The 16,304-nt window shown below is 36.6% G+C and overlaps 1 protein-coding gene across 3 annotated transcripts in view; it reads right to left on the bottom strand.

Moving 5' to 3' along the window:
- The window catches only part of NOL10 (nucleolar protein 10), a 48,887-nt gene that overhangs the window by 32,130 nt on the left and 453 nt on the right, over positions 1-16,304 (bottom strand). For 2 of the 3 annotated variants that reach the window (XM_086875868.1, XM_086875867.1), the window contains exons 2-12: positions 15,797-15,842; positions 14,949-15,047; positions 14,134-14,211; positions 12,283-12,320; positions 8,757-8,893; positions 8,012-8,077; positions 6,273-6,333; positions 5,676-5,761; positions 5,226-5,304; positions 3,927-4,076; positions 1,511-1,577 (exon numbers count right to left, since the gene is read on the bottom strand). In XM_086875868.1, coding sequence (XP_086731994.1) covers positions 1,511-1,577; positions 3,927-4,076; positions 5,226-5,304; positions 5,676-5,761; positions 6,273-6,333; positions 8,012-8,077; positions 8,757-8,893; positions 12,283-12,320; positions 14,134-14,211; positions 14,949-15,047; positions 15,797-15,842 — 907 coding nt within the window. Of the gene's footprint in view, positions 1-1,510; positions 1,578-3,926; positions 4,077-5,225; positions 5,305-5,675; positions 5,762-6,272; positions 6,334-8,011; positions 8,078-8,756; positions 8,894-12,282; positions 12,321-14,133; positions 14,212-14,948; positions 15,048-15,796; positions 15,843-16,040; positions 16,273-16,304 lie in introns of those variants that run through there. The other variant, XM_086875869.1, reaches the window with a different exon arrangement.

Here is a 16,304-nt window from a genome sequence, read left to right as displayed (position 1 = left end):
ATGCCCATCCGTGACATATTCAAACTTGATTTGATCTGAGCAACCTGATCAGACTTCAAAGCTGGATCTAACTGCAAGTTTGCCCTGCTTTGAGTAGGAAATATACAACTCCCAGGGGTACCTTCCAACCTAAATTATACTATGATTCTACATTGACAAATAACTTTTTCCTGTTCCGTTCCCCACGGTGAGCTCTTCACTGATGCAGTGTGGACGTTAATTTGCTGCTGGATTCTCTTTTAGATGAAACCAAAGCTCACAGGTGAAACTTGGGTGCAATGCTAAAAACAATTCACTCCAATGATGTCTCTCTGTAGCCACCACGGATGAGGGTTTATCCATCTTCAGAACACACAGTCCACCCTGTCACCATGCAATAATTCTCAAATACACCCACGTGAAATCCTACATTCCACCAGGGCACCTGGCATGTGCTCTGCTCATAAGGTCAAAAATGCCCCCCATCTTATGAGGAAAGAGTATTTAATTGCTCATCTCACAAAAAAAAAAAAAAAAGGAAAAAAAAAAAAGAAAACACAACTCCAACACATTCTTAACTGAAGTTGGCAGAAAAGACAAAGATAAGTTTTAACTTGCTAGAAATCTCAATCTCACTTATCTACGATCTTAAATTTGAGCTGCTAGCATGAATCAAAGTCCAAGTTGCTCTGTCTTTACTGCTACCTCTCTCTAAAATTAGGATAATAGCAGTTTGCAACTCAGGCATTGTCTGTTTCAAGATTTTTGCTCTGTGCCATCCAAGTTATCCTAACTTATTTCACCTTTTTCAATACTGCTTTCTAAAAAGGAAGTAGGTGTCACACCATACTTAAGAACTAAAGCAACTCATATTAAGCAAGAAAATTAATTCCAGTTGCAATCTGAAGTACAACCAAAGCACATATGCACATACAACCACCACTTTGTAAAATATTTTTACTCACCAAGTCCTGGAAACCTTGGTTAAAAGTGATTCTCAGCTTTAATGTCTAAACATATTATGAGATGCAAAAAATCTGAAAACAATTACAGAAACCATGCAAATTTGTATACTTAGGAATCTACACTTAAAACCTAAGGGATGGCACAATTTAAGTGCTGTATTTAAATCAAGGAAAGATAAAATCCTTGAAACACTTGAAAAAAATCTGCCAATTTGCTGTAAAGAGATTTTTCCTACCTCTACAAAGCAAGCTCTAAGCCATCTGGGACTTAGTCAAGACAATAGGCCAAAATTCCTATTCTTATGAAATGAGTCACTTCAGATATTTGAAGGAGTAAAAAGGTCAATCACTCAATTAACAGCACAGCAGCTTCTAACTGCAAAGAGGCTCCAATGTAATACAGATGCAGAGGAAACAAGGACACTAACTGACAAATAACCCTTTATTCCAAGCTCTGCCGTAAGGAGGAAAGTAGACCTAAATTCTATCACTCAAACAAAGACCACACCTTGGGTTAACAAGCTTTTCCTTTTGAATTCAGCAAGACATTAATATACTTAACATACCCGAATTTGGATAAAGGCAGACATCATTTATATCATGTTCTGGCTCCATTGAAGTAAATATCTTCCCCTGAAATTGTAGAAAGAAAATAAATCATGAAGAACTCTAAACAATATAATTAAATTCAGTAAATCTAAACATTAATAATAGCTACTATTGAAGCTAAGAAACATGATGGAATAAAAATGGAACACATTTTGCAGAACAATAAAATGTTCTTAGTATCTGAACATAACACAAGGAACTCAGTATTGTATTTTATCTCTGATTCAATCTCTTACAAGGAAGTGCAGCCTACTGGTAATTGAAGGCATAGCAACGTACAGTGGCACCTCTAAATTCTCAGTTTACACTTCTGTGCTGAAAATATATGTCAGATTTATTTTATTTTATGCAAAAGTGGGGCTGACACACTGCCAGCATAACCCTCAGTTTATTCAGCTCTGAATGGGGTAGTTTTAAGTAACTTTACTTTACTAAGAATGATTAGCTGAATAAATGAATTAGGAGTAGAATTTGAATCTGGGGCTTGGTTCTTCCACTGTACTCATGTCTACATGAAATGAAATATAGCTCAACGTTTTATTTAATACTGAGTACTGAGTTTATAAATCATAAAGAGGTCTTGATATAAAATAAAAGTAGTAAGAACATGCAGCGGTATCTAGCTTAGATCAGAATTAAAAGTTACAAAGGTTACTTAAGAAAGAGGTAAAAGCAGGAAACAATGTTCTCAAAATAGTAAGAACTGGAACACAGTCTGAAAAACCCAGACAAAATACAGGTGCTCTTATAAGCCAACACACAAAACAGCCAGTAAAGTAAGAGTCTCTAACAACTGGACCACATAATCTGAAGCATGAGACTACATGCCTGCAGAATTCTAAATGAGGGACAGGAACAAGGCAAATTTTGATCCTGTTCCTCTTTTTTTTCTTTCCCTGCAGCAATCCCACCTACCTTTCTGGGCCCTTCCTTTCCCTCCCAGTTACATGCTGTTACCCCACCCACCTCTGGTCTCTCCCTGATGATTAAGAAGAGTCTTCCTCCACCCTGGCCTCAGCAGACAAAAGCCTGGTGCTCCCCACCCCAAGGCACGTCTCAGCATGGGGCTATTCTGGTATCAAAGCCATATGCTCTCCACCCGAAGTCTGCCTCTGCACTTGGTTCCCGGCCAGAGATAGTCAGGAACCAGCATCTGGGAGAGGTGGAGCCAGCTGGAACATACTCTAGGAAAGAGTCCAAAGCTATCTTTGCCTTCCAGCGGAGAGAAGCCCTCCCTTTTCCCACCAGAGGCCACCTGACAAACCTTACAGTGTTTCATTCTTAAGGAGGGATATATACATACCTAGGAAAAATGGAGAGAGGCCACTGCAGATGTTTTAAATAATAACCAATAATTTATTTGCTCTTTCAAACAATAAAAAATTAACTGCAGAGGAGCTTACAAAAAACTATTTGTGATCAGAGAAAAAATAAAAGAGGCTGTTGAAAGTTCATGAAGCAGCACAACAATACTGAAGTGACTGCCTGAAATAATTAGAAAAAAGCCCCTACTACAATTCTGTTTCACTATAAAGTCAGAAAAACATAGATGGAGCATGTTTTTTAGAAGGAACACAATGACTACAGACATCCCCTCAAACCAAAACAAGTTACAATAGTCTTACTATGAATCTATGGCAACAAAGTATGTTGCCCCACAGATTCATAGTAAGGTTCATTGACACAAAGGTAAGAATGAGGATGACAGCATGATATAATGAAAAAAGTGCCATGAAAATCAGAGATTTCAATTTCACTTAGAGGTGCAGGGATAAAGACATTGCCCACTGCAACATAATCCCCTAAGACAGTGTAAGACACACTGTTATTTGGCTCCATGCATAGTATCTGCTCCAGTATCCAAACAGGATCCTGTGAAAATAAGCAAGCAGTACCTGATTTTAACAGGTCCGTAACTGATCTACCTTTGAAATTAACCCAATTCTGAGCAGGGAATTGGAATGAACACATTTTTTCAGGTGAAAAAAGTAATGGATGTATTCAAGAACACTGAGAAATATACAAGGCAATGGTTAAGATACTACTTTTTATGTTTAAATCCTTCTCCTGAAAGAAGCCTCTTGGCCAGACATGTACAAACAGCTAAAAACCCCCTAAGACTGTATCTTTATACCTGACAGGCTATTGAATAACTTCCCAGATGTGGATTTAGTCAGACAGGACAAAATGCTATGTAAATTAAGAGACATTAAAATCTCAACTTCTTACACTGCATTTCAGCTTAATTAATTAAGCTGCAGAAAAACCTCTCCAAAACAAGAAACAAAAAAAAAAAAAAACCCACCCAAAAACTCTCAACCCAAACAAAGTAAAAATTAAAAAATCTGAATGCAGCAACATCAAATTACTTACCGTATCTTTGTTCCACATTTTTATGATTCGAGAATCCGCAGAGATAATTAAATCCAACTGATGCTGAAACTGAATTGATTTAATAGGCAGGCCATAGTAGTGATCTTTGACTATTAATGGATTACTAGACCGGAGATCATACAATAGGACCTTGAAGAATAAGAGACAAATTAAATTTATAACATTATAAGATTATGAGGAAGTCATGCCCATCAGATCTTCACTAAACACTTAACTACACTTGAGATTTTACATAAATACATAGGCAGGATTTACATAAAATAAATAATATTAAATTCTGAAAACAACTTATTAGGGGAGCCCACTTTATTCTAGCCAGGTATTTTAACATCACTATGTTTCCCTCTAGAAAAATTAACAAATTTAAGACCTAACCATCTTTCTAATGACTTTTTAATTTCTATTGAAAACAACAAACCTTACTCTTATTAAGAGTATGAAATACTCTTAGTATTTCATAATTAGTAATATTTCACTTCCAGATTCTTGTGTTGTTGTTACATGATTTAAATTTTCAGACTCCCTTCCAAATTTAGTGAATGTAACTTTCCCTCAGTGAAACACCACAGAATGTAATTTTTTAGGTTAAGGAAAGTAGAGAGTACAGGCCCTGTCTTCCAAAAACGTTTATTTTACCTCCAAAACTTTCTATGGAACTTGAGAAAGTTAAATTTTTCATATGTAAAGTGTGAATAACAGTAATTTTTGGGAAAAATAATATTATCAGTTTATTTAATCAGAAACACAATTTACAATAAAATTTGTCTGACTCGTACAGTAACATAGCAAATACAATTTTCACACATTTATCTGTTCTTGAAGAAGTTACAGTTTCTAAACCCATGAAAATACTGATGAAGGCAGGAAACAATCCCCACACTTCCCTTTATAAATATGATGGCAAAAATAAATGAATTGAAATGATTCTTCATATCAAGACAAGGCAGAGCACATATGTTGCATTGAGATGGTACTCATAGTCCCAAAAAGCAGCAACTTCCCCACACACTTGACTCAAGTCACAGAAAACTGCAAATTTGAACTTACATAGTATGTAGGTTATAAAGATTTAAAGTGGTACCTACAAAATTCTGAAGAGGACAAGCATTTGATAAAATTAAATTGCAGTTTGACTATTACTACTCTATACACATAATTTATGGTCTAATAAATACTTGCAATAATAGATATATACTGCATTCAATGTATAATAGACTTGGATTGGGAATTGCAAGAGCAGAACCTCCTAAGAACTACAGTAGATTAAGTCAAGTCTACCTGCCCAGTAGATGTTCCAACAGCCATATTCAAAGCCCCATCAAATTTCAGTGCTGAAATGGATGGCAAACCTTCTATCCTGCAAAGCACAATGCTTATAATTAGGCATTCTTTCAATAAAGTCTGGAAATAATATTTTAAATGTTAAATATTTTTAATGTTAAAAGTAGCTAAGTTAATTCTTAGCTAATACTAAATCAGGTATAATTGAGAAATGCTACTTCAAAAAGCTGCACTGTTTACATTCACAACACATATTTATATACAAAAATAGCCACTGCTACTTAGATTAGTAAGAGAACTTCTTTATGACTAAGAAAATCCTTTACTCACACTAGCAATGACCAGAGAAGAGGCAGGTCATTTTAAAGCAAAGTGGGACTTATTTTTAAAACCAAAACTTCTGAAAAATTCAGAACAACACAATTTGAAAAGGTAGCCTTTACTCACTCTGTGTCTGCTGTCACACTGCTTAAAGCACAGTCCAACAGCCCAACTCGATTTCTAGTTCTAGGATCCCAGCATTCCACTTTACCCTAAACAGTTTAGAAAATATGGTTCAAGCTTATGCAGCAGGTGCCTCATAGTCTGAAAACATTTAAATAAAAAAATGAATTATCTAATCTAATGAATAATTAACAAAATTTCCTAGGTTGACATGAGTTGTTCTAATAATGACATACAGGCTGCACATGTTTCATTTCTAGTTTTTTCAATGCAATCTAAATCAAAATCACTAACACTAATTTTCTTAAGATTAATAGGGTACACATGCCAGCTAATTTCTACAGATGGCTACACTGCAAAATTAAAGAACATTATTTTTGCTCTCATCTGCAAAATCTCAAGCACTCAGCAACCAAGTAACTCTAATATTTTATCTGCACTATGCTCTGAAAAGTCATCTTTAACATATTTATACTTAACATAGCAAATGAGACCAATTTAATTAATTAGGTACATGATTTCTTCTTATCCTCCTGCAAGTTATTACAAAAATGAAACAAAAACTACTGCCCTTTTCATAAAAGGAATAAAAGCATTTACCTCAGCCGTCCCCATAGCAAACAAGAAGTGTACAGGATTTATGTCACAGACATTACTCTCCCTGTAACAGAAAAAGAAGCAAGTTTAATGACCTCAGAACAATTTAACACATGAACACCTAATAAGATTTCTGTAATCATGTACACTATTCCTCAACCTGGAAAAGCAAAAATTGGAGGGAGGGACAGGTGGCCACATAACGACAGCTTCCCATAGTTAGGGAGAGCTTACTAACAATCTGGAGCCAGAGACAGTGCTGGTTACTCCAAACAGGTAAGGTTCCAATTGGATGTAAGCATAATATTTTTATGCTATAAGGATAATTAAGCAATGGAATGTGTTAATCATACAGGCTGGGAAATTTCTATCTTTGGAGCTTTCAAGACCCCCCTTAGAAAATTAATCTGAACTTACATGACATGCCCTGAGCAGCAGCTTGGGCTCTGAGGTTCTCTGTGTTCCTCTGCCCTTATCCACCACCTACCACCAAGACCTGCCTCATCACTCTGCTCCACTGTATTCTTAAACAACTTGATAGGACATGAAGAAATGGCCTCAAGATGTGCCTGGGGAGGTTCACATGGATTCTAGAAAAAATTCCTTCACTGAAGGGATTGCCAAGCATTGGAACAGGCTGCCCAGGGAAGTGGTTCAATTGCCATCCCTGGAGGTATTTCAAAGATGCATAGATGAGGTGTTTTGGGGACATGGTTTAGTGGTGGACTTGGCAGTGTTGGGTTAATGGTTGGGCTTGATGATGTTAGAGGCCTTTTCCAACCTAAATGAATCTCTAATTCTAATCATGACAAAATATCTTTATGATTACGTATGTTCTAAAGCTTACATCTCCAACGTGTTCTGTCTGACCAATGGTCTCCTCTCACCCAAGTATCCTGTTTCTCAGCAGGGTACCCAAGAGCCCTGTATTTCAACAACAATTCTTCCAAAGTAAAAATATTTCTCTGTACACCACTTATCCCAGCACTTTCCAACTTCTATTCAAAGCCCTCTACCTCTAATTCTGTAACTCATCCAGCTCCCTCACCTCAAAACCTTCTCACAACTTAAGTCTCACCTCTCTAATCCAGATTTTATCCTACACCCTTACCCCTTCCATTCCAGAATTTCCCCTTTTCTTTCTCCTGTTACTCAGTTTTTTATTGTGTCTTCCAAATACTTCTTCATCCATTAAGCTGTTCTGCCCACTGACAGCAGCTGTTGGCCACCAACAAGCCACTCTATCTAATGAAGTCTGTTCTTCTCATCTGCCTCTGCCCACATGAAAAAAGCTCAGTTCCTACTCTGGTAATGTTTTAAAAAGAATCAGACACATGCTGGAGATATAAAAATTCTCTTTGGGCTACTTCAAGAGCAGAAGGACAAAGACATGTCTGGGAAAGTACATACCCTGTGGGTAGATCTCTATATGATGGCTAAATTGAGTAATAATGGCAAAGTTTTAATGAAATGTTCTTAAGATCAAGTTATATAATACCTATTTAGTCCATATTAAGCAATTTTAAAACATCCACAAAAGAAAATTCAATTAAACATAAAAACTAGAAGAAAAAAAATTACAGAACATAAAATAAAATGAGACTCAGACTCAGCATATGTTCATTTTCCACTCTGCAAAGCATTTGGGCAGTGTTCAGAGACAGTTCTGGTGGTGAGCATGCTAGAAGTCTGCTTCCACCTGGTGGAAAGAACACAGAGGTCATGCATTACACAGAACTTACGAAGCTTCAGTTTGCAGGGAGTTCAGAAATCTTCCTTGGTCCAGATTTAGCCTGTAAACTTCAGAACTACAAAAGAAAAACGGAAAATTACTCTTGTGTCTTACAGATACTGAAAGACACTGCTGTAAATTTGGAGGCAGAATTTACAATTTGCAAAAAGACAAACATATACTTTGGTGTTCAAAATACAGAGAAAAATGTGCATAGTGACCATTTATTTATTTTACTTCAATATCCTAATAATTATTACTTTTCCAGGCAAAAGATACATTAATTCATTTCTCAAGATCTTTTAATTTCCTGTGATTTAAGTTACATCTTGAATTTCTACTTACTTTGTTTGAAACCCTAAGGATCTAATTTTACTTTTATATGTCTTTTCAGAAACCAAATTATATGATTTAACTCGCACTTCACAGCAATAAAACACCAACCACTATAGGAAAAGTTATTTAATTTTCCTCACTTAATCACTTTTTAAAACAATACACCAACCTGCAGTTTTTAATACAAATTTGCAAATACATGATATACATGGTTTAAGAATCAAAGAAAAAACCAGCTTAAAAATAGCATGGGAAACTGAATTAATTTTAATTTTCCCAAATTTTCCACTCTTCACCATCTCCATTATTAATATGGAAGGAACTGCCACTTCTTCCACTTTTTAACTTTTCTAATATTTTAATGTTCATTCTACTACTGGAAAACACTGCTAACTGAAACAAAATATTCCACTTAATACCTTGCTCCTACGAAATACAGGTCACACGATGGGTAGTGGTAAGAGAAATCTCTACCAAATTTTGGTATTCTTGTCTTGTAGTAATGGCCATGTTGTGAATGAAACTCCACAAATCTGCCACACTGCAAGAAGACAATCTGAAAGTAAAACAGAAAACACTGAAACATACAGAAACAAACAAGGATCTCCCCAACTTCTCTTACAGCACAAACTTCAGTGATTTTTTTTTGTTTTTCAAATTCATGCAGGCTTATCCAAATTTATTCAAACAATTTCTACAAAAATGACAGAATCGATAGTGCTTCATCATTCTCACTAGCCACAGCAAAGAGTTTTTTTAATATACATTATATGAATGTTCACAAGAGTAAATGAGACACCCTGAAAGTGACACTGCAGTCAGAACCAGCACAATTAGCTCATGTTCTGCTGCACCAAAATTAACATTTCTACTTCCTTCAAGACACTACAGTTTGCGATTTCTTCCAGGTACAAAGCTGTGCAGACATCAGTAAGTTCACAGGTACTAAGCACGAGATACACATCCTGATGCACAGCAGCATTCCAATAAATGACACCAATGATCTTTCTGCATTTTTGTTCTTTGCCAACTGAATAAGATCATTTTTTCTTTCTGAAACTTAGAACAAACATCTCAGTCCTGGAAAAAACCTGCAGGGAAGAATTACCAGAGAGCTCAATCTACCTCAGTAAATAAGTAAGCCAGGTCTTGCTGTTACACTCCTTATGGCAGGTTAACATGGCACATATCCACAGGAAGGGATTCTTCCCCCTCCAGAGACAGATCACCCACATCACCTGTTGCACTCAAACCATGGCACTGTGCAATGGAGGAACAGCTGGCTTGTCCCAAACTCATGCCATGCATGATAACCACAGCCAAACCTTTATCTCTGAGCCTCATCCCTATTTAGCTTGGATCAGAAAAGTGATACTTTAGTTTAGCCTGTGTAGTACATGCATCTTCTAAAAACAGTAGATAGTCAATATCTAAAATCTTCTACCGCTGAATTACACTGACAGCAATGCAAATAAGGATGAGAAACTCAGGAAAAGTGAGGTACGTAAGTTACTTTAAAGCTGTCATCTTTATTTATAAATCTGTATATTCTTCCCTTAAGAGACATGGAGAAAATACTGACCTGGGCTGGCACTTCATGCTTATTTATCATTAAGTTACTCCTTACTTGTGTTCTTTTTTTGATACCAGAAACCCTAAGTGTTTCAACTTTTATTCATGGACTTACTCATCTCGGTCCAAGCAGAATTCTAACCAAAATTTCTTATTATGTTGCAGATACAGTTGCACAGCTAATGCTACACAGTGGTGTTGTTCATATACGTTGCACTTTATTTTTTGCCTAATGCCTTTATGCTTTTTCCTGGAGGCTTCAAACAAACAAAGTTCTTCACTCTTTTACAAATAAAGCTCTGTTCAAAACAATACTCAGACCAATCTTTTCTCTATCATTGCAGAAAAAGGAATGTCCGCATTTTCATGCAGTACAGAAGCTACATAAACTATAAGAACACAAAATTAAACCATATTTTATTTAAAAATATCAGTACCACGTGTTCTTAGTTCACTATCATTAAGTCATCAAAAACCTGTTTCAAGGAAGAAAGAAGATGCGGTTCACTTTCAATAAGAAAAGTGAATTTTCTTCTCACCCATTCTGCCTCCAAAAAGATTTTTACAGCTGCCAAAAGGATCCAAATATTCTCCAAATAACTGTCTTATCGCTAATAATTTTCTATTTAAACATAAGTTTCTATAATATTGGGCTTGAATATATTTGTGTTCTCCTTCATTAGTAGTGGATACAGCTCACTGTAAATTGTGTTTGTCTTTTTACTAAATTAATTTTGGTCACCACCAGAAAACTACAACCTGACAGTAGTAAAAGGGTGTGGCAAAAATACTACATGGAAATACAGGTCCCCTGGCAAAAAGCTGTGGAAAAAGAATACTACTCTCTCCCAAGTCTGAAACTTTGTCCAAGTCTAAGACTTTTAAGCCTAAAACTGAGAAAAGCACAGCAATGTAACTGGACTTACAGGTGCTAATCTGTATGAAAGAAAACAGGTGCTCTCACTGTGAAAAAGCAAATAAGCCTCAAAGCAACCTTACAAGGATGGCAGAAACAGATCTGGAGAGACACTATTTTCCCTGGCTATGAAAGGATGCTGAGAGCACCAACAGGGCTACCAAGACTGACAAGGAACAGAATACAGACAGTACCAAAAAAAATCCTTCTCTGCAGTCATAACAGTAAAAACTTGAGATTTTCCTGGGCAGGTTTGACAGGAACTAAAAATTCTTTATGATAAGGTAGAGCAGAATTGCAACAATTTTTTCAGTAAATCTGTGGAACCACCATGCCTGCAGATTTTGTCAGAACTGTTCAAGCATTAAAATGATATTTTAAGGTCCCATTCCAACTGATACTTCTATGATTCTTAAAATTTCACGTGTAATTTCTCAAATATCGTTCCCTCTTTCTAACATGTCCACAGCATTATGACAGCTACTTGAAGTTTATTTTTCTTTCTGATGATTTCTTAAGTTTTAGTAAAATAAAACTGAAAACAAGGATTGTATGAAGTTAAAACAGTAGAGCCTCAGCCTGAAATACAGCACCCATTTCAGCTGAAAACACACACTCCTTTCTGTTCATAACCAGTCAGAAACATCTGGGATACAGCATGTTCCTCAGTCTCCCAAATGACTATTTGGAATGTACAGCCAAAAATATTTTCCACCAGACAGACAAGTGGGAAGCTACTGTAAAGTATCAGCCATTACCTTCTGCTACTTGAACTCATGCACTTCCTTGGAAATCTCACAGGAAAAATGTAAAACAGCTACAATGCTAGATGATCATGTCTCTGATCAAATGGCAGTATTTATTAAAACAAACCTATACCTGAAATGGTAAGGTCTTTTCATAGAAAAAAAAAAAAGAGCATAAAATAAACACTCAGGTGATTCCTCCAGGTACAGCAATTAATTAAAAAAAAATAAAAAATAAAGACAATATATCTCTCTGAAGTTTTTGCCTCATTCATATGCTCATAATCGTCATGCCTGTAACAACACTGACAAATCAATTGTTAACTTACCCACTGCTATCCCACCTTTCAAAAACGGTGTATGAGAGCATCACTTGTCACAAGGAATTGTGATTAAATGTTAGCCCAGAAAGAATAGTTAATTCCATTTTTCACATTATTTTGCTTCTAAGATAGAACACTATTTGAAGCTTTTCTTTCCAACAGAAAAAAGACTTTAAAAGCACCAAAGCAAATTACAGTACAAAGACACAAAAAAACCAAACAAAATTTTAAAGGTACAAAAAATATTTATCCTGTTTGCCGTTTTTAAAAAAAATATTTCTGTTCCAAAAGCTGTGTTGATTGATTGCCTTTACTATATATGAAAATGCAGTTTAATACACATACTAAACAATTTTTTCATTTATACACTGAAAGCTATTAAACATACCTTTGAGTAATCATCTGATAATATCTCAAACGTAACCACTAGAGGAGAGAGCAAGAGAATTTTGAGTCAACTAAGCAAGCAAACTTATTTGCAAACATTGGCATAATCCTGAAAACATTTACACTCGTGCTAATCTTTAGTCATGTAAGTATTCCCCACAGGTGTCAATGCATAACGTAGGCATTAATCTTTAGTAAGATCTCCAATTATGTAACTTGATTTGCAAAACCGTAAGTAGCTTTTTAAATCTTTATAAACATATGAAGTATCCTGTAATCATTTTATTGTTCTTGTATGCTTGACACATTCCTCAACACAATGCTCAACCATGTATTTTATTGCTGTGGGAATGTCCAATCAAATGGTTTTCAGTGAGTGTCTGGTCCACAGAACTTTGGTAATCCATCAAAGGTGATAAAAAATTACATGCCTTCGGACATATATGCATATAACTTACATATGCAGACCTTCCAAGAGGTCAGCACTTCCACAAAAGAAGTTCTAAGGCTCAAAATTGTTAACGTCACAAATGTGGAAGCCAAAACTCATGCTGAACACAAATGTATTGAACTTTACCTAGTTTTAATTAAGCTGAGTTGGGAACGTTAGGGAGTAGCTGCTCCAGCTAAATTGGTTCTATTTAAATGAGATAACTCATTTAAAGTTACCTGGAGTGACTCTATGCTAGACTTCAAATTAAACATACTTCTGCAGTCTACTAAGATGCCAGTTCAAAAAAATCTACTTTAAACTCTAATTAGCAGTAAGCATTTATGATTACAATGATTTCTATTCTTTTGAAGAGGATTTCACTCTTGCTATATGTTCCTCTCTCCAGCCTCTCTGAAACCCTGCCTAATAGTGCTCCTTTACCCTACATGACTCCTTGTAGTCCTGAGGCAGAGAGTAAAGAAATACCCCCGTGCTCTTATTACAATTTTTATTTTTCACACCACTTTCACAAACATCAAAGTTAAACCAGTTCAACTCTTCTGTAATGAATGTGCTCATTCTCTCACTGTTTTGGTTACCCCTATATCCCAGCTTTCAGTCATCAGTCTTCTAATATCCCAGTCTTCAAACAAAAAAACCCGAAGTAAAAACTCTCACACCCCACTCCCCTTCAAAAAAATCCCTAAACAATCAACCCCATAATTCCTCAAATCTGAGCACCCTAGAAGTTCAGAGCTCTACCAGCTCCCACCCTCCTCTAACTGCCAGCTGATTCTCCCTTTCCCATTGTCTAGATGGCTCCTTATTTTCCTCACCACAGTTGTTCTCCCACCAAACTAGTAACAAACAAGGTGTAATTAAGGCCTTGGCCATGCTACCATCTACCCCTAAGTACCTTTTTCCAGAAAACAAACAGAAAATCAAATCAGCAAACAAACAAACCAATATGCCCATGCAGGAAATTCTCCTTACCCTGTGACTCACCTACTGAGCTTGGGCTCCAGAGAGAAAACAGAGCAACCCACAGAGCACTGTCCTACCTTACTGCTTCACAGAACAGGTAAGGGAGATCTTGCCACCACCCAGCCATTGTACCTTTATCACATTCACCAAACAGAACACAGATTTCAGCCACATTCACCCTCTGAGCCCCACATTTTCTAGCTCAAGGTAAATCTTACATCCCTCACACCTGCTTTTTCAAGCAAGGAAAGAACTTTGAAATCAAAATAAAAGGGGAAAATTTAGAGATGAAGACTAGGCAGTTTTACTCTAGATTCTTGTGTTCCCCTGAAGTACATTCTGTACCCTCAGCACAGGGAGCAGAATTTCTGCTCAAGTCCAACCTGAATTATAAATGACAGACATCTTGTACAAACAGTCATGGCTTATACTAACCTTCAGAATCTAAGCATCTTTCAAATTTCTGGGATAACTGATAGGTATCAAAACAGCGGACCCTGGGCTTGTAAGTTCCTGAAAGAATAATTTGATGTTTAATTAAATAAAAAAGTTAAACAAAAAGATAACACAAAAGTTTTGCTTTTTATTTCAGGTATAATATCATACATATGGCTTTACTGTGTTTCTACTGTAAGTCTTCTGATCTTCCCAAAGCCTCTATGACTGGAAAAACACGCCTCTTAGTAACACAACTTTACAGCCTGGTTTCTGCAAGCACCCATTGTATGTAGGTTCTTCTAACTACCAGATACATCATACAGAATCTAGTAACACCTTCCAGTAAATCTGAAAGACCTACTTAAGTATTCATGCTTGGATCCCATTTTGACAGTTACAAAATGCAGCATTATCCTCCTCCTCCTACAAAACAATACTCAAACAATGATGTTCCAAAGTTACTTAACATACATGCAATAAAAGTAATTCAGAACTTAGTATTTAACTGTATTACAACAGACCTGTTTTATTAGTTTTTTATTTGGCAGCAGGGGGTTTGGATTAGATTATCTTGAAAAGTGCCTTCCAACCCAAACCATTCTATGATTCTAAGAATGTAAGTATTCTAAACAGAAGTGTTCCACAGCTCCCAAGACAGCTGTTCTATCACATGTTAAGAGCCAGCTTCCAGCAGAAAGCTCACTTCCACACTTTAAAAGGAACTCTTACCAATTCTACCTGAAACACTAAGTCACTCTGCACCCAAGATTACCTAGGACTTTTGGCCTCTGTTAGACAGTTTGTTAACTCACCAACTGCCATAATATACTGTCCATCTCTCGATACCTTAATCTTTGTGCTAACTGTGGGCATTTCAAAGTCTTGAATAAGTTCAATTCTCCTACGGATGTCTGTAAAGAAAAAAAAATTGTAGAATTAGCACAATTCTATCAGTCAAAAAAATTGTAATGGTTTCCTAAGGAAGCATGTTGAGTTAATTGACTATAGGGAATATCCTTTAGAGATATTATAACTAACATATTATAAACAGATTAACACAGTCTGCTAACCCTGAGAAGCAGACTATCCCTGTGTAAAATAAATTAGTACTCCAGGGTAACTGTGTAACAAGTTATTATATAATGTAGTAACAAATACTCATTCCACACCTACACAATTAAGGCCTTGTATAAGGTATTCCATGCTCCATTACCTCTATGCATTTTTTTTCTTGGTTAAGTGTCTTGTATAACACTTCCTGTGTTATATAGCTTTCATTAAAAAAATAGTTGTTTTTTTTTATTTTGTGTAACAAGCTTAGGCTAAAATGATGTGGTCCTGCTCTAAGATTAGCACAGCATCACAGAGGAGTTTATGGTCTGCTTTTAACGTAACAACATGGAATTCATCCATGTTTCTGTTACAGTCCACAACCCAAATATTTAATGCCTAAAATTTAAAACACCACTGGTTATACAGTGTTCATGTGAAGCTACACAAGAAGTTGAAATAACTATCTGTAGTTTAATTCTCTAGTTTTTATATTACGACTTAGGGATAACTTCTGTGTATCAGTCAGTGAGAAGTCTCCTCTGGATGTGCATGTGATGTATGTGGAGTAGCCGAGTATCGCTGAGCACCCTGCGAGGGGAAAACTCACCCACATCTTTCTTCTGTAAAGCTCTTTTCTTCCTGTCAGAGAGCCACTGCAAGCAAAGGTATACATCAGTCTTGAGCTCATTGTTCATACAGGAACTCGAGAATCACTTAAAGTTTAACCAACCATTTTTAATCTAAGACACTTAGGCCGCTAATTCTTTTGTTCTTGTTTTTTTTTTTTCCTTGATTATCTTCTAATTTCATTCCACCGATAAGTTTAACCATTCCACACCAAGAAAACTTACAAAGTCGTGTTGCTTACGGGTCTATGGACCAGCACCGCTACACTCAGAGGTGCAGGAATTCAAACTGCATTTCTAGTTCAAGAAACACTCAGAGCTGTTTCTCGGTAATGATCCCAGCACAGTCGCACATGGACCGGGGCAGCTCAGCTCAGCTCAGCCGGGCCGGGGCTCGGCCCCCGCGCCGGCACCGCGCGGATCAGCTCCCGCCGCGGGACCCGGGCCGAGCCGAGCCGAGCCGAGCCGGGCCGGGCCGGGCCGGGCGCG

Source organism: Cyanistes caeruleus, chromosome 2, assembly GCF_971803275.1.
Source record: "Cyanistes caeruleus chromosome 2, bCyaCae1.hap1.1, whole genome shotgun sequence".
NCBI lineage: Eukaryota > Metazoa > Chordata > Aves > Passeriformes > Paridae > Cyanistes > Cyanistes caeruleus.
Note: the sequence above shows the minus strand (reverse complement) of the source record. Positions and strands in the feature narration are given on the sequence as shown.